Source organism: Phycodurus eques, chromosome 12 (genome assembly GCF_024500275.1).
Source record: "Phycodurus eques isolate BA_2022a chromosome 12, UOR_Pequ_1.1, whole genome shotgun sequence".
Classification (NCBI taxonomy): Eukaryota; Metazoa; Chordata; class Actinopteri; order Syngnathiformes; family Syngnathidae; genus Phycodurus; species Phycodurus eques.
This window is the reverse complement of record NC_084536.1, coordinates 13,621,781-13,640,854: the sequence shown is the minus strand read 5'-3', so window position 1 is coordinate 13,640,854 and position 19,074 is coordinate 13,621,781. Positions and strand designations below refer to the sequence as shown.

The window sequence follows — 19,074 nt, the reverse complement described above, 5'->3', positions numbered from 1 at the left end:
GCTATCATCGTGCAGTTTGTAAAAATTTAAGATTTGTGCTTTTTAATTCAATTTATCCATCCATCCATTTTCTGTTATCCTCACTAGGGTAGCAGCCCTGCTGAAGTTTAGCCCAGTTTAATCTGGGCGGGGTGTGGGGTACACCCTGAACTGGTCGCCAACCAGTCACGGCACACAGACAAGCAACCCTTTGCACTCACATTCACACATATGTGCAATTTATATTCTTCAATTAACCTACCATGCATGTTTTTTGGGAATGTGGGAGGAAACCGGAGTACCCGAAGAAAACCCACGCAGTAATGGGGAGAACATGCAAACTCCACACAGGTGAGGCCTCTGTATGCACTGCTTCGGTTTCAATAAACAGGCCAGAGTCGCTATTTTCGTCTCAGCGCAGTGGTCACACTTTGCTCCTTCTCTTCCCCTGTTATGTTTTGATGTTGCGATGTCACATGACTTTGCAGCGCAAAGCAAGCAAGTTGGTCACTCGGGTCCGCCAACCCACCAGCAATTAATTTTCCAAGTGTAACTGTCAATTTGTTACCTCAGCCAACTCAAAAGTATACTTTATTTTAAGAGCTTGATGTAATACATTAACCCCATAGAAATGTTGATTGAAGTAATATATTTACTGGAATTATTTAAGAGAAAAATCCAGACATGACAATGAATGGGGAAAAATTGTTTTGTTACCGTACTATTTTTTTCTGATTGCTTTTAATATAATAAGTGTTTTTTCTTAAACTTTGTGCTAATTCTGTCTGGAGTTTCAACTATTTAATAAGATTTTTTTTTTAATCACATGAATACTTAAAGGTCGTGAAAATTAAAATTTACCAATTGGAGAATGCATCTACCTTAATTATTAAAAATTATTGTATTTAATTGTTGTCGGATTGATACCGAAATATGCAGTATCGCACACCACTAGTGGAAATATCCGAGTTTCCGTATTGTACATGGTACATACTGTCGTTGAGAGTGGATGTAACTTTCTGGGTCGTGTGTAGTGTTAGTTTACATTGTTGTTGTAGTTACAACTTTTACAAGACATTGTGAAGAAGCATTATCATTTACAAAATAAGCGCAATAAAAGCAAATTTCCTGTTAAAATAGCAGTATGGCCTTGCTGATTTCAGGAACACTAGAAATATTTGTTTTGCTTAAATTAATTTCTATGTTTTAAGGTCCAGTACAGTTTATATTATACACATATTTTAGTCGTGGTGACAGCCAGCTGGAAAAGGGTCGGCAATGAAAAAGTTCTCTATTGTCCCAGATTGTTAAAGGCGGCACCAGCTGGGTTTTGCTTTGCCCCGCGCATGCGCACTACCAGTCATCGCCTGAGCAGCAGACATGGCGACGTCCCTGATCTGCAGCCGTTTGACGGCTAGCCTGAGGAATTCGGGGACCAGAGGCGCGATTAGCTCCGGTTCCAAGGTGAGTGTTTGACCACCTGAAAGCGAAGACTTTAGTCGCCAGGTGGCCGCTACGAGTGACGCCGACACGGCCTCCTTTGACCCCCAGAGTAGTCACTAATGTGACAGGGTCAAACGTGACATTAGCCAGATTGCTCGTTATTGTTATATGCGAACCAGTGTGAAGTCAGCTTGAATGAAAAGTCATAAACGGGCTCCAAAGGCGCCCGTTTGTCTTTTTCTTGTTGGCCTTTTTGTGGCTGAATGGGCGCAGCGAGCTGACATATTAGTGACCTCCAAATAGTTAGCTGGACAAGTGTGTTTAGCCTCCGCACGCATGAGCTAAATGTGTCAGCACAGCAAAAGTAAAGCAGTGAGCTAACACAAGTAAACAAGGTACCGAATGTCGTCATTAGCTGTCGTAAACACGTCAACTAATAACTGGTGTCGTAATTGATCACACAAGTGCTTTGCTGTTTAGCGTATTTAGTTCATGCATCACACACACAATTTTGTGTGTCACTAAGTAGGGGTGATCTATACCACTTTTTTTCCAGACCAATACCAGAACGAGTACTTCCTCTTGAGTACTCACCGATACAGAGTACCGATACCACTAGTACTTTCGATACATACAATTTAAATTAATAACACAATAACCGATAATTGTGATCAAAGACTGTTCTTTCTTTCCGACGCACATGAAATTAGGCTGGTATTGGCCCAATAATAAATGTCTGTGGCATGTTTAATTGCATTATCAGACGCAGCATTTCATCACCAAACCACTGAATAACAGTGCTCAATTAGTGTAGCCATTTGGCGCATGATATGGCCAAACAAAAATACAGCTCACAACTACATAGAAAACTTTGCAGGACTTTATTATGACATTGTTATCAGAAGCTGATGCTGCCAACACTGTTAGCCAAGGCATTAAAAAGGCACTTTTACATAATGTCTCAATTCAGGGCACGATTCACTGTCAGTCAACAATAAGACACTGACACAGACCAACATAGCCACTTCCTGTTTTGCTCTTCTTCTTGCTGCAGTCACTTCTGTTCAAGTTTCTCACTTGTACAAACCAATTTCGATGATGACGTCTTTAATATACTGTAAACGCTGGCTAATCATGGGGGATAGTGCCAGAGCTCTGCTGCGAACAGCGAAAAACTGTGAATAATTGACATCCCCTAAATGTTTATACTTCTCTCTATTAATAGTTTAACTGTAAATACAGTAATGACACAAACAATGATCCTAAAACTCTTTGTTTATTCACGTCAAGTAGTACAACTATACACGTCAGCACCAAGGTGTACTGACGTGTACCCCACGTGAAAGAGACACCCCACCTCACTCACTGCTGTGGACGTTTATACTGGTCAACTGGAATCCAACGATTTACTGCCACCGTCGTATGTATTTGTCAACTAAGTTTTTTTTCTACGGGTATGCATGGATGAGGGGCTCATACAGCTTGTACAAGAAATTCAGGATTGCAAACCATTGCAATGACAAACAAACACCAGTAGATGGTAGTGTTGCATCACTTTGGATTTGTGATCAGCACAGCTTTTGAGTAGAAGACAAAGATTAGGTGGTGAATCTTGGCTTGTCACGTCAATTATGAGGAGAGAAATGCTAACAAGTTGGAAATGTTTTGGCACCTGACACTCGAACATAATATATAGGTATAAACAGAGTATGTGTCACGGTAGGTAGTAGAAAGTGTGTCGTGTTCAATGGCAGAGATAAAAAAAACACTGACGTTTAACTTGAGCCATGCGGTAAATCAGCGCTGATCACGACACGTTTCTTAGTTGTATGTCTAAAATTTTATTTTATCATTCTCGTTTTTGTTGTTTGATAGTTAGAGGTGTCACAAAAGCTATTTCTCAGTTTTTTTGATCAGATACCAATTTCTTTGGTAAAATCAACCTACGTTCTACTGCTGATAACTAAATAACTGAAAAGGCTTGAAACTAACTTTTTTTTTTTTTCTTGTGAAAAAAGACTATGTAGTCACAGAACACAATATTCTGTGGGTGTTGGAAGATCAGTCAAAATGCTCTACAACGGCTGGCAAAAAGTGGAACTGCACTGAAAATGGCTGTGTGTTATCATTTCAAACTCATCTCACAACATTACCCTGAAAATAAATGGCTAACAGATTATTTTATTTCGAAAAAATGCACTGGAAGTGCACGTGCAGCAAAGATTCTCTCGTGACTTCCTCCACAACCCAGAGTAAATTTAGCTTCATCCTGACGTTCAAAGTTTGAGCTGTGTATTGTGGTACTTTGCTATTTAGACAATGCTTTGTTGCCATTTTGTGCCATTTTATGGAATTGGATAACTCCCACGGAGAAAAATGCTACTAGGTGAAAGTGTGAAACGTCAATATAATAATAAAAATAAAGGGCTTCGTCTGCTGGAGCTGGTGAGTCACTTTGCCCAACAAGTAATGTGCATGTTTGTCTAGCTCTAATTGCCTGTTGTAGTTTCTGGGTGGGGTAATCTGCCTGGTACTGTTTGTCCTGAACCAGATTTTATCCTGATTGCCTGTTCCTCTTATTTGAAGTGGTCCTCTTTGTCTGTCCAGGTTCTGGCGGGTTCTCCGAGCCTGTTTGGAGGCCATGCGTCATCGTCGTCTCCGCCGATGCAACAGCAGCAGCAGAGGAGCCTGTCCCTGCACGAGTACATGAGCATCGGCTTGCTGAAAGACGCCGGCATCTCCGTGCCCGCCGGCTTGGTGGCCAGCTCTTCAGATGAGGCCTACACTGTCGCCAAGCAGATCGGTCAGTACAAAGAAACATACAGCTTTCCGTCTTCTGTGTAACAAAAGTAAAAGCACCTTGGTCAGTGTTTGTTGTTTGGTTTAATTTATTGGTATTGTTTATTGTCTGTGTTTGAGATGTCCTGTTATGGTTGTTGTCCTTGGGTGCATGAGGTCTTGTATGTCAAAATGAAACTGAAAATATTAGAGATGTGTAAAACACCCCCCCTTCCTAAAATCTTTTAATAGCATATTCGAGATGCTGTTACAAAATAATAATGCAAACAAATGACATTGAAATATTCTGTTCTAAAGAAACAAACTAAAATCTAAAAAATAAAAATAAAAAATTCAAATTTAGTGCAGCAACAAAATAAAGATCTTTTTAAACTGGATTGGGACAACCCTAGAAAGTCTGTTTTTGCTTCTCTCCCAATGCAGTTATTTATAGCTAGTATTCGACTTTGCTGTTACAATTTGCCTGTATTCCCTAGCATTCACCATTGTTGGTAAATGTCACAATGTGAGTTTAATAGCTAAATACCATTTGTGTAAAGTGCGAGTGCATGTTTGCCCATGTGTAATGTCATGTTAGTTTGTTATTTATTTCGGCTTGTTTGCTAGAAAATTCTATTGACGCGCCTTATGTGAAGGTAGTTTGTTTTCATTGAATTATTTAACTCCTCGGAGCTCTTGTGTGTGTGCGTCTTAAATAGCCACGAGCGCTGCCAAACACGGCACGCAGGTCTCTGTGCTATCGGGTGACAACAGCCGTGTTGTCGTTTTATTGGATGAGCCCTTTTTATAAAGTGCAGCACATGTTCTTCTGCATTTTTTCAGACATAAGTAGCAAGGTTACCAGAGTAAAGTCATTTTTTGCAAAGTAATAATAGTCGTAGTTCGGCTTTACACGATCAGGATTTTAGGGATCGATCAGCAATTTAAAAATAAAATAAATAAAAATAAATAAAACGATTACCGGTCCGATCACAAGATGGAGCTATGCGTCTCTAATCACTATTTAAATTACTTGTTCATTTACTGTATATACTTGTGTACTGAGTATCTTCAAAAGTAATCTCGAGTCAGGTTGTATTCTAATCAGTCAGGTCAAACCAACATTACAACATGACAGAAGTAATGGGTGCTAACTTACTGTAATTAAATTACTTCACACAGAAACTTTAGAGCATGATTCGACAGAACGCCGGCATGTAGAACTACAACCGTTAGTGCTAGCACTAGCTTGCTAGGCTACATTAACGTTTTGTTGCCTGGTTGCGAGCCGTATCGCAATAAAAGTACATGAACATACCTCAAGCAATCCTTGAATGAAAGTCCTCTCCCAAGCACCTGTGACCACCAACACACGTTTTTCCCCATTTTAGTCTTATAATACACGTGGCGCGATCCATTGTTGTTGTCATCGCCATGGTAACGAATGTATCCGTTTGCGTTTGAGTTGACAAGCTATAGCCCACTGATCGTAAAAGATGGGATGCGGTGGTATCAGAATACAAGATTTTATTGCCGCAGTCTGACATAGTGTAATCGTGAAAGACCAAATTTGTCTTGTAGTCTGATCCAGGCATTACGTGTTGTCTGTCTCAGGCGTGTTGTCTGTCCCACACCGCCGACATGTTTTAAAAAAAAATAATAATAATGTAATAACTTTATTGGCGGTCAGATATTTACAGTACTACCGTCAAAAGACACGCAACAAGGCTAAAAATAAACTAATAACTAGCTTTTGGATTCAAATATACTGTACACGATGGCGACGTAGAGTAAATGTCCTTTGCGGAGCCGATCAATTCGGCGAATTATGACATTAAAACCGATCAGCATAAAATGCTAATTATTGGCTGATACCGATCAAGCCGATCAGATCGGTGCAAAGTCTAGTCATAGTACTGTAGTACAAGAATAGTCAATTTTAAAAAAAAAAGTTGCAATATTATGAGAATAAAGTCTATCTACCATGCTATGATTTCACTATTTATCTGTGTCAGGTTCCAAGGATCTGGTGGTAAAAGCTCAGGTGCTGGCGGGCGGCCGAGGGAAAGGAACGTTCGAAGGTGGACTGAAGGGAGGTGTCAGGATTGTCTACTCGTAAGCGCTTCACTCCCCCATGATGATGATGATGATGATGATGATGATGATGTCACCGTCACTGTGGAAACAAAACTGACTCACTTAATCCACAGGCCCAATCAAAGTTAAAAGTACTCAGCGTGGCTTCCTCAAACGTGGCGAAATGTCGTGGCACCTTAACCTATGACTTCAATTTGTTTCGTCACCACACTCTAACTAACTGTTTCCTCGCATAGCAAATACATTTTCCATCCGTCCATTTTCTGTACCACTTTATCCTCACAAGTGTCGCGGGCGTGCTGGAGGCTGGGTACACCCTGAACTGGTCGCCAGCCACTCGCAGGGCACATATAAACACCACATTCGCGCACACATTCACACTTAAGGGCAATTTAGAGTCTTCAATCAACCTACCACACATGTTTTTGGGATGTGGGAGGAAACCGGTGTGCCCGGAGAAAACCCATGCAGGGATGGGGAGAACATGCAAACTCCACACAGGCGGGGCCGGGATTAGAACCCCGGTCCTCAGAACTGTGAGGCAGTCGACCACCGTCCCGCCACGAATACATTTTCCCCATTGAAAACAACTTGAACATTAAAAGAGATTTTATGATGTTTTTATACGGTGAAATTACTGTAGTATTCGTGTGTGGATGTGTGCCATGAAGGGGTGTTAATTATTTTTTTTTATTTCCTGTAAAACTTTAGTTACAAGTGAGCTTCAGATGCACAGGTGGTGTATCTGAAGCTAATTTGTATTTTAATAATCGATCAGGCCTAGTCTCTTTATTATTTTTATTAATCAACGAATTGATGGAAAAAAATGCATTTAAAAATTTTTTATTCTATAAAAATAGAACATTTCAAATTGACAGTGCAAAAAATGAATAAACATAAATTGATTATGATTCAGTGACTAGTTTGGTCATAGAATTGGCATGAAATGTTGATCATTGTTTTCCAAAGTAAAAGCTAGCTTATGTTTGCAAATGTCTTATTTTGATTAAACACAAAAGAGACTACAGAAATCTGAGAATAAACAAACAACAAAACAATAACAATTAATCGGCTATCAAAATAGTTGTCGATTAGTCTGATAACTGATTAATTGTTGATTAGGTGATTAATTGTTGCACCACTACTGGCAACATAAAGCAAGAAAATCGACCAAGCGACGGCTTGTAACTCGTAAATTGGGGCACTTGTAAGTCAAGATACAACTGTGTACAACCTTTTTAATAAACATGCCCGCTGTCAATCACAGCAACAGGAACTTGGGAAAATAGATCATAACAGTTTGCATTGTGGCGTGCGGCAGGCCCGAGGAGGCGCGGGACATTTCCTCGCAGATGATCGGTCGCAAGCTGTACACCAAACAGACTGGCGAGGCAGGTCGCATATGTAACCAGGTGTTCATCTGCGAGAGACGCTACCCGCGCAGGGAGTACTACTTTGCCATCACCATGGAGAGGTCCTTCCAGGTACGGGGACATTTTACGACACTAAATTTGTTCTTTGGTGAGAAAACCCTTTTTTTTTTTTTTTTTTTTTTTTTTTTTTTTTTTTTAATATAACTTTCCAACATTAAGACTAAAAAGTATATATATTTTTTTGTACAAGAAAAAAAAAGTTTAAAAAATTAAAGTTGAGATTTCTTCACAAAAAAATAGAAATTGTACACGATTCTACGAGACCAAAGTCAGAATTTTTTGTACAAGAAAAGACTGTGTTACAAGAATGGTCTTTAATTTTTTTACTTTTAAAAAAGTCTTAAGACGACGAGAATAAAGTCAAGATTTTCTGGGGGGCTAAAAGTTGCAATATTAAGGGATTGAAGTGAGTGTCTTTTTTTTTTTTTTTAAATCTACAGTAAGTCTGAGGGGGAAAAAATACAATAAGTGCGATTTGGGGGGGATTTCTTTGAAGACAAAAAGCTTCATCTTAATCAAAGTGTTTTTTTTGGGGGGGGGGGTAACTATTCAGACAAAGTTAAAAAAAAAAAAAAAAAAAGTCACAACAGCGAAGTCTTTTTAAAGAAAAAATAGTCAATTGTCATCTTCGAGAGGAAAAAAATGTTGAGAGAGAAAAAGAGAGTTGTGAGAATCAAGCTGGTTTTTCAGAATAGTGTAATTTTTTTAAATAATTTGAATTAAAATAAATAATGACATATTTCCAGTTACAAGCCGGCTTGGCTCAGGGAGTCCACGAGAGGGCAGCACATTTCAAATGCGTCCTATTATTAAAACATACACCAACTGGACATTGTTAGGAAGAGTCAGACTAGTGTAATAATGTTTTTTCATACAGCATTCATGCGGCAGTGCGCATTTTATTGAAGTGTGTGTGTGTGTGTCACAGGGTCCCGTGTTGATCGGTAGCTCGCAGGGGGGCGTCAACATAGAGGACGTGGCTGCAGAAAATCCCGACGCCATTGTCAAGGAGCCCATTGACATTGTCGAAGGCATTAAAATGGAGCAGGCACTGAAGGTGGGGATCAATGGAAAAAGCACAAACAATCAAAACATTGCAGATGCTCTGAATCTGTACAAAAAAAAGGCGCTTGAAAAGAGGACTTGTGTGTGTTCCACCATGTCTAAATCCGAAATGATTCTTTCCACGGAAAATTGCTTTGTATGTCCGCTGTCAATTTCAGTTTTACTTTGCTGGAGGCCAGATGGTGAACTTTTTCTACTTTTTGACTACTTTCATTTTTATTGTTGTTGTTTAGCTGAAGATGAAAGCAAGTGCCTTTCGGCCAAAGTAAGCTAAGATAGGCTCTAGGGCCCCGGGGAAGTGGTACATTTGCCTGACTTTTGTGTGGCCAGCGTGGTTTCTGTTCCCACTCAGTGAAGGTGTGAATGTGAGTGTGAATGGTTGTCCGTGTCTATAAGTGTCCTGCGACTGACTAGCGACCAGTTCAGGGTGTAGTCCGCCTTTCGCCCCATAAGGCAGCTGGGATGGGTGCCAGTGCCCCGTGACTCGGAACAGGATAAGTGGTATTGAGAACTGATGGATCAATAAAAGAAACACTTTTTATTTTTTTATTTCCATTTTACAATCATCAGAAAAAGCTTCCAGTAAATACTCTTTCTTTAATATTTCATCTGATGAAAAACAATATGACCTGTGTATTCAAGTGTTTACGTCACGCAAAAGTGAATTGTATGACCAACTGAAAATGACTATTACTGGAAACAATATATCCCCATAAATTTGTAATCTTCTGAGAATAGTTATATTTTCTCAACACAAACATGATATTATGAGATTAAAGTTGTATTTTTATTTATTTGTGAGTTAGGTCATATTTAAAAAGGCACGAAAATTCTACATACACCAAAGAAAGTTGCCGAGAAGTTGTTCGATGCATCTGACGTCCCTGCTGATGTTGTTGCTGATGTTTTGGCCAGGAACAGAGTCATTGGTAAATCCAGTGGATTTGTCAGCACTGTGGTTATCTTTAAAACGGTGTGCGTTTGGCCCGTAGGTGGCACAGAAGATGGGGTTCCCGCAGCTGCTGCAGAAGGAGGCAGCAGAGAACATGATCAAGCTGTATAATGTCTTCATCAAGTACGACGCCTCCATGTTGGAGATCAATCCCATGGTGGAGGACTCCTCTGGCATTGGTAAACACACGCTCACACACACACACACAGTCACAAAACACAACTCAAAAATATTGACCAAGCAACAGCGCGTACCTCGAAGAAAAAAAAAAAAAAAAAAAAGTTTCCTGTCCATAGTGATGTGCATGGATGCCAAGATCAACTTTGACTCCAACGCTGCCTACCGCCAGAAGGAGGTTTTCAACCTGCAAGACTGGACCCAGGAGGATCCCCGAGACCGCCAGGCGGCCAAGGCTGACCTCAACTACATCGGCCTGGATGGAACGATCGGCTGCCTGGGTATGCATTAAAAATTTTTTTTAAAAAAGAGCATCCAGAAATTTTATTGTGCGATTATTTTGTGATGGTGTTGATTAATATTGTACTTTGAGAGAAATTCATACATAAAAATATCAATACTTGACCTTGATATTTTTATTCTACCATGACAGATAATGACACGGTACATTGCGATATCGAAACTTGACCCTTGTGGATTGATACCGTTCTTTAATGTCAGAAGCTAACATCGGAAGCTGAAGTTGGTCTTCCTTAGCTTTAATCTTGGAAGCTAATGTTAGGTGACATTGGAAGCAAACTTGGAAGCTAACATTGGAAGCTAACGTTTCAGGTAAAGTTAGCGCTAACATTCCAGGTAACATTTTCAGCTAATGCTAACGCCTGAAGCTAATGCTGGTATTCCTTGGCACTAATGTTGGAAGCTAACGTTGGCACCTGATGTCACAAGTTAACTTTAGAGGCTAATGTTCAAAGCTCTAGTTGGTCTTCTGTAGCTTTGTTCTTGGGAGTTAACGTTGGCGCTAACATTGGTAGCTAACGTTGATCATTCACAGCCCTACCTTTCGGAATCGTTGGATGCTAACTGTGGAAGCTAACTTTGGAAGCTAACATCAAGGTCACATTGACGATAACATAAGAGGTAAAGTTCGAAGCTAACATTGGTCTTCCTTAGCTCTAACATTGGATGCTAACATTGGAATCTAACTTCCTTGGCTCTAACGTTAGATGTAACTCATGTAGGAAGTTGGAGCTAACATCTGAAGCTCACCTTGGTTTTCTTTAGTGCTAAATTGGGAAACTAAAGTCAGAGGCTAACGAAAGAAACTAAAGTTGGTCTGCCTTAGCTTCAATGTTGGAAGTTAAAGTTGGCGCTAACAGTAGCTAAGGATCATTCTTTGCTCCAGTGTTGGGTAACCTTGGAAGCTAACGTTAGAGGTTTGGTTGAAGCAAACATTAGAGGTAATGTTTGAAGTTAATGTTGTAGCTTATGTCAGAAGCTAACATCAGTCTTCCTAAGCTCTAAAGTCAGATGGTAACTTTCTTATCGCTAATGTTAGATGTAACATTACAGGTAATGTTGGAAGCTAACATCAGAATTTAAAAGTGGTCTTACCTTTATTGTTGGACTTTCACGGCGTTTACATCGGTAATTTGTGACTGTGATGCTCAACTGGTGGGTCGTGGACCCATTTATGTGAGTTGCAGACAGCTAGTAAATAATTATAATAATGGCCATAGTCATAGTCAGTACAGGACAGAGGCGTACCAAGTTCCCACATGGAATATATTAGATAAGCGACAGGAATGTCACTCGTTTACTCCTTAAACAAATGAAGTGCAGCTCAACCTCTGGCTAACGAGCATCCTGGCTTGCGACATACTTTTGGTGGTACGTCAGACTCATGTGAAACAGTTATTTTGATTTATAATATAAAAGTGGGTCGTGACTTTGCAACAGCAGAAAAATGCAGGTTTCAGGGTGACAACACTTGAGAACCACTGGCTTATTTTGATCTTTCTTTGCTGTAATGTTTCGTAATGTTTATAAAAAACATTTGGCGGTGTGGGACTTTTTTGCAGTGCCTCAAACAGACAACACGTAATGCCTGGATCAGACTACCAGACACATTTGGTCTTTCACGATTGCACTATGTCAGACCACTGCAATAAAATCTTGTATTCCGATACCACTGGATCCCATCTTTTACCAACACTGGGCTTCATCTTGTCAAATCAAATGCCACCGAATACACTCGTTACCATGGCGATGATGACAACAACAATAGATCGCACATATTTATTGTGTGGAGGGAAAAATAACAAAATAAGGTGGTGGTCATCACCGACACTCGGTATAGAGGACCTTCATTCATGGATTGCTTGAGGTATGTTCACGTACTTTTAATACGATGGGGCTCAAGCAGGCAAGAAAACGTTCTGTAGTCTAGCAAGCTTGTGCTAGCACTAACAGTTGTACGTAAACATGCCGGCGCTCTGTTGAATCATGTTTTAATGTTTCGGTGTGTGCAAAGTAATTTAATTACAATAATGTAATTTAATTACGTTGGCACCCATTATTTCTGTCATGTTGTAATGTTGGTTTGACCTGACTGAAAACTTAAACTTATTCAGTGGCCAATCGTTCAATGCCCCCAGTGAAGTCATTGTTTTACCTTTTGTCTAAATTGCAAAAGAATAATTTTGAAGATATTCAGTCAACAGTACACAAGTACAAACAGTAAATCAACAAGTCATTTAAATAGACATTGCTCCATCTTGTGATCGGTCATCGTTTTTTTAAACTCGCTGATCAACCCCAAAAATCCTGATCGTGTAAACCCTAGCAATAACATCAGGTCCTACCCCTAATTCTGCAAACATACCTGACTCGTATAATAGTAATGATCTAGGAAACTGATTGTATATATTATATTCTAGGAATCCTAAGATGGCCGGTCCAAGTCAAATATATAATATAAATAACTATAAATAATGGGTCCATTTAAGTGTAGTTATAAACATCAGTAAAGGTAATGTTGAAAGCTAAGTTGTGACTGTAATTTAGTGAATGGTGCGGGCCTGGCCATGGCCACTATGGACATCATCAAGCTGCATGGGGGTACGCCCGCCAACTTCCTGGACGTGGGCGGCGGGGCCACCGCCCACCAAGTCACCGAAGCCTTCAAGCTCATCACGTCTGACAGGAAGGTGAGGATGACACGCTGGAGAAAAACATGACGCCCTACCACCAAGAACTAATGCGCTAATGGTCAGCGGCTAACGTTCTCTCAGGTTCAGGCCATCCTGGTCAACATCTTCGGAGGCATCATGAGGTGCGATGTCATCGCCCAGGGCATCATCATGGCTGTCCGAGAACTGGACCTCAAGATTCCGATTGTCGTGCGACTCCAAGGTACGAAAAAATAAGACAACAGTTTGATGCATTGTGAAATCAATATTTGTAGGGTTGCAGCTAACGGATATTTTGATCATTGATTGATCGGTGTATTTTTTTTTTTTCAAATGAGTCAGTGAATTGGATGAAAAAAAAAATATCCATCCCTTGACTGAAAAAAGGGACATTTCAAATTGACAGTGCAGAAAAGTGCATAAACAGGTTGGTGCATGTACACCCCACAGCTGTTAAAGTAATACATTTATTATTAACTAAATGTTTTAATTGTTTTTTTTCCCGAATTGTATCAATTCGTTGTTGCAGCCCTAAATATTTGATGTCGGTGTTGAGACAAATGCTGTACTGAACCGTGAAAGATAGCGATACGATAAATCACATTATTGAGATTTGATTTTGCTGTTGAAAAAAATTATGCAGTACATCTCTGTATCAATATTTGATCCTTGTGTATTGATAATGTACCATGAAAGATGATGATTTCATATGCCAATATCGAGGGGTTTTCCCCTCTGAACAGCCAAAAGCATACGGTGTGTGTAATATCCATTTTATGATGGCTTTACGAAATTAGGCATAGGTGTGTCACCTCCGAATTTCCTATGAGAGGAAAAACCCTGCCAAATGGGTGTCACTGCTAACTGTTGCTTTTCATGGCCACAATGGTCATTAGGCACACGTGTGGACGACGCCAAAGCTTTGATCGCTGCCAGCCCGCTGAAAATCCTGGCCTGCGACGACTTGGACGAAGCTGCCAAAATGGTACACACACACACACACACACACACACACAGTATCATACACTAGGTTAGAGTAAACGCCGTATTATATATTGCCACGTGTTGCCAGGTGGTAAGGCTTTCGGAAATCGTCTCACTGGCGAAGGAAGCGCAAGTGGACATCACCTTTCAACTTCCTATCTGATCTCCTTCCCCTCTTCCGCAAGCACTTCCTGTTTGACCTCACCAGGACACTCCCCTTCCAGAAGTAGACCCACCTCCTTCCTCTGTGGCCTGATGGTGGCGCTATTACACATTCACTAGCTTTTTTTGCTTCTTTTCCTCAACGTATTTACACACTTTAATGCGCACAAGTACACACTCCACACTATACATACACACCCCAAACTATACATACACACTCCACACTACACATTCACACGTGCGTTAGTCACTACAGACACTTTCATATGCATGCAGCAAACTATACACACACACACACACACACACACACCCTTCACTCCACGACACATACACAATCCTTACTACACGGTGGCTGCTTATTTTTGTGATTTCCAATGGAGATGAATTGTCATGGAAGCCATTTGGACCATAAAATACAGCAGGAAATGATAGTCGTATAGCAAAACTGTTCCCCGTATGGCAACCCCACGAGCAAATGTGGCTGAGCGATAACGCCTCTACCGGTAAGCGACTCAATTTCCTCCCGGATAACATGCTGATAAACAACAGTGCGGCAGTGAGTTTCAGGCAGAAGATTGCGATGTTCCGTATTCCCCCCAAACCCTCCCAGGCTACCCCCCGCCTTGACTTCCATTAGTTAGCGGCCATTTTGTGTCGTAATGATTGTCGAGTGCAGTATCACTATCAAAAGCAAATAGATGTTGAAATATCGACACAATCGTGAAAATTATATTTGGACCATGATAACTTATTATTGCAATGTCACTACTTGAACCACATTAACATCATACTATCACAATATGAAATTTGTGATAGTATCATGGTTAGCCACTCATCACGTTATTTGGACAAAGGTAGAGATAATTTAACGATACAATATCATGATGTTTGACCAGCAATAGAGTCACAACAGGATATTATGATATTTGGCCAACATTAACAATTCGTGTTGCATTGGTTGAACTATTTTAGTAATACTTTCACTATATTTGATAACGATAGTATCACGATATTGCAGTATTTAGCCAACACTTGTAGCAGTATCACAATATGATATTACAATATTTGTAATTATCACGATACTTTATATCTTTGGCCAAATATTGTATTGAGATACAGTGTCTGGATATTTGGCCAACTTAAGCCATACTCTCCAGTATCAAAGATACTGAGACAGTATCACGACAAAATATCTCAAACTTTGGACAATGATGGTGAAACGATCATAAGCCAATATTTGGCCAACAATAGAGACAGTAGCACAAAAGGATATCACTGTATTAGGCCAACTTTAGCAATTAATATCACAATATTTGGACAAAGGTAGCAATGCTATGATGATTCAATATAATGATATTTGGCCAAAAATACATGGTCACAACAGGAAATTTGGGTATTTGGACAGTGTTAGTAATACAATCACAATATTCAATCACAGTGGTATCATGATATTGCAGTATGTAGCCAACAATACAATATCACGATATTTAAAAGTTAGTAATACTATCTCGATACTTTATCTGTGACCAAATATTGCATCGCGATTCGATGTCTCAGTATTTGGTGAACATAAGCAATACTATCCTGATACAATATTTGTCGAACGTTAGCGACAGTATCAAGAAACACTTTCACGGTATTTGGCCTACGTTGGCAGTTAGTACCACGATATTCAAGCAAAGGTGATTGGTGACAACACTATCACATACGATATCTCAATAATTGGCCAATAATAGCGAAAATATCTTAAAATGTATTTCTATTTATATGCTTCAATAGTGATACCGTCATGTAGAGGGAGTATCACGATGCAAAATCAGTATTTGATGCCAGTGTAGCGATACCGTACCAGGAGAGCTAATGATGCAAGGAATTGTGATATTTGATGTTTGGATTGAGATAATGATACTATTACGATATTGAGAAACGAGGATACAATCCATCACAAAATTTAAACTTGACACTAGTGTACCAATACTGAACCACGAGAGATAGTGATACGCTGTGACATTGTTTCATGATGACAACATATTTGAAAAGTTACCTCACGGTATTCCCAATTTAGCTCCACGCTAAAAGTCCCCATTTGTCTTCCCCCTCCAGTTCCTCTCACGTGTTAGCTGCTATCGACACTGATCTCATCCTGGTGAATTATTCAGCGCTGCTGTAATGGACCTTTGTTTTTTTCTTTTTCGTGAAGAAGCAGCAGATTCAGCTTCTGCTCCCCCGGGGAGAGCGAGCGAGTCTAAATTTGGAGTTGTCACAACACTAAATCACCTCGTGGGATTTAAAATTAAAAATGTCCTTTTGATTAAAAGGCGTTATTACGCGGGAGGCTAAAATGTCGCACGGCAGCTTTCGCGTTCTCTTACTTTTTTCACACGTTACAAGCCAACACTGGAATTGCTCTTCCTTGCTTTATATTTATTTGCTTCGACGTAACAAGAGTAATCCTTAATAGAGGCTACATCTCTATATTTGGACAACCACGATAGAGACAGTATCATAATACAAAATCTGTATTTGATCAATAGCGATTCATATCACAATATTTGGACAAAGGTAGCAATACTATCACAATACAATATTGCGATATTTGGCCAGTGTTAGCTATTAGTATCACGGTGTTTGGACAGTATTTAAATAATATAAAGACTGAATCTCAATACGATATTTTGCTAATGAAAGAGACAGTATCACGACACAATTTTCAGCCAAAGTTGCACATGCTATCACAGTCCGATGTTCGGCCACAGATAGACACGGTATCATGATATGACATTGCAATATTTGGTAATGTTTGTATTCCAATACGGCGGAAGACTGGTTAGAACATCTGCCTCAGAGTTCTGAGGACCCGGGTTCAAATCCTGCCTCACCTGTGTGGAGTTTGCATGTTCTCCCCGTGCCTGTCTGGGCTTTCTCCAGGTACTCCGGTTTCCTCCCACATCCCAAAAACATGTAACATGTAATTGAGGACTCTAAATTGTCCATGAGTGTGAATGGTTGTTTATTTATATGTGCCCTGCGATTGGCTGGCGACCAGTTCAAGGTGTACCCCGCCTCTCGCCCGAAGATACCTAGGATAGGCTCTAGCATGCCCGCGACCCTAGTGAGGATAAGCAGTACGGAAAATGGATGGATGTATTCCAATATGATATTGCACTATTTGCTATATATATATGATATTATGATATCTAACGCTGCTTACAATACGATATCACAATATTCAGTCAATAACAGTGATATTAAAATACAATTTTGCAATATTTGATCATGATAATGCATAATACATTATTGCAATATTGAGCCAATGAGAGCGATAATATCCTGATATGAGATCACTGTAATGGTCTGTGCAATATCATGATATTTGTGAAAATGTAGCGATATCACCATATGATATTGGAGTATGAGTCAACCATTCTATCATGATCTAAAATTACTGTATTATGATATGGTATCACAATCTTTGATGACAACAGTTTCTTTATACAAAATCGTGAGATTTGGCCAAAGATAGTGAAATTATTAGGACTATAAATCACAATTTTGACAATAGTATTGCAATATGGTACTGCAATATTTGGCTAACGATAGTGATGGTATTGCGATACAATATCGCAATATTTGGTCCAAGATAGCTATATAATGATACAATATTGCAACATTTATCAACGATATTATTATACAGTATCACAGAATTTACCAACGGTATCACAGTGGTATTGTGATACAGAGAGATACATAAAGAAAAAAACTCATCGCGAAACATCTTTACGACAATTGCCTGTCAACCCTGTACCATGAGGGAAATGATACAACACGTGGCACTATCAATACTGTACCAAGACCGATAATGATATGTTGTGAGCTCTCGTTATGCAGCCCCATCACTTATGTTCCGCCGCCATCATGCCACGTGGGACGTGAACCCCCCACCACCCTTTTGGGTTGTTTCTTGGGTTGTTTGTTTCCGTGACACAAGCGATGTGAATGAAATGTTGTAAATAACCAAAGTGATGCTCTGCCTCTGTAAGATATTTCTTCTTCTTTACTCATTAAACACAAGAAAAATAAAGACAGGACATGAGGGGGTGTGTATTTGTGCCTTTTTTCTTTGTGTGTGTGCGTGCGTGCGCGCGCGCGTGCCTGTGTGCGTGCGTCCTTGCGCGTTCATTACACGCAGCAAAGATGTCAGCGAAATCATCACCAGAGAATGCAATTTAGGTGCCAAAAGAGTGAAGAAGTGGTTGAATAATTGATATCAGGCCCAATGATTGAAGATGAATATGAAGAAAATGATTTCAAAAGAAACCCGTGAGATGAAAGAGAATTGTAATGCTGAGTAATCCAATTTATTTGGAGTGCGTGTTCCAGTCTTACACTAATGCAACTGAGGTGTTTGTTTATAGCAGCGCCGCACAAACCACTCACGCATAGTGCCACATTTCACTTTGAAAGCTGACAGATGGGCCAGCGTGTTTGAAGAAAAAGAAATTGAGGTATGTAAAATATGAAAAATAGTTTTCATTTTAATGTAATAATTAAATCATTAATAATATTTTAATAAATATATATATATATATTATTGACAATTGATTTAATGTTACTGTTTTTGGCCAACCCCCAAAGCGAGCCCATGTCAAGCGCCTGTCACGAACAATGACGGGCGAGGGCACCAGAAGAGGAAAGAGGAAGGCGAGGACCCAAGGCCGAGAGGAGGGGACCTCACCGAGAGCCTGTCTCACCTCTTCCCGAATAGCCTCACAACACTCTTCCTTTCTCAACTTCCATCACATGGTTCTCTGCTCTGCCTTTGTCTTCTAAATATTCCTCCCCACCACCAGTCATTTTACACACCACCATCCTATGCTGTCGAGCCACACTCTCCCCTTCCACTACCTTACTGTCAGTAACATCCTTCAGATAACATCGTCTGCACAAGATGTAATCCACCTGCGTGCTTCTACCTCTGCTCTTGTAAGACCCCCTATGTTCCTGCCTCTTCTGGAAGAAATTGTTCACTACA

The 19,074-nt window shown here is 40.0% G+C and overlaps 1 protein-coding gene across 1 annotated transcript; it reads left to right on the top strand.

Annotated features, from left to right (window-relative positions):
* The first annotated feature begins 1,338 nt into the window (after nt 1–1,338).
* Nucleotides 1,339–18,134, top strand: sucla2 (succinate-CoA ligase ADP-forming subunit beta). Its single transcript, XM_061692306.1, has 11 exons — nt 1,339–1,443; nt 4,030–4,225; nt 6,216–6,315; nt 7,619–7,781; nt 8,659–8,787; nt 9,788–9,926; nt 10,044–10,205; nt 12,772–12,914; nt 12,999–13,119; nt 13,793–13,881; nt 13,969–18,134. The coding sequence occupies exons 1-11, from the start codon at nt 1,360–1,362 to the stop codon at nt 14,041–14,043; spliced, it is 1,401 nt and encodes a 466-aa protein (XP_061548290.1). The 5' UTR covers nt 1,339–1,359; the 3' UTR covers nt 14,044–18,134.
* The last annotated feature ends 940 nt before the right edge of the window (nt 18,135–19,074 follow it).

What these genes read in the sequence shown, in the direction of transcription:
- sucla2 (XM_061692306.1), top strand. Translation starts at nt 1,360, where the DNA reads ATGGCGACGTCCCTGATCTGCAGCCGTTTGACGGCTAGCCTGAGGAAT. An exon ending in CGATTAGCTCCGGTTCCAAG is followed by an intron (nt 1,444 to 4,029) that starts GTGAGTGTTTGA and finishes TTGTCTGTCCAG; the next exon opens with GTTCTGGCGGGTTCTCCGAG. An exon ending in GGTGTCAGGATTGTCTACTC is followed by an intron (nt 6,316 to 7,618) that starts GTAAGCGCTTCA and finishes GGCGTGCGGCAG; the next exon opens with GCCCGAGGAGGCGCGGGACA.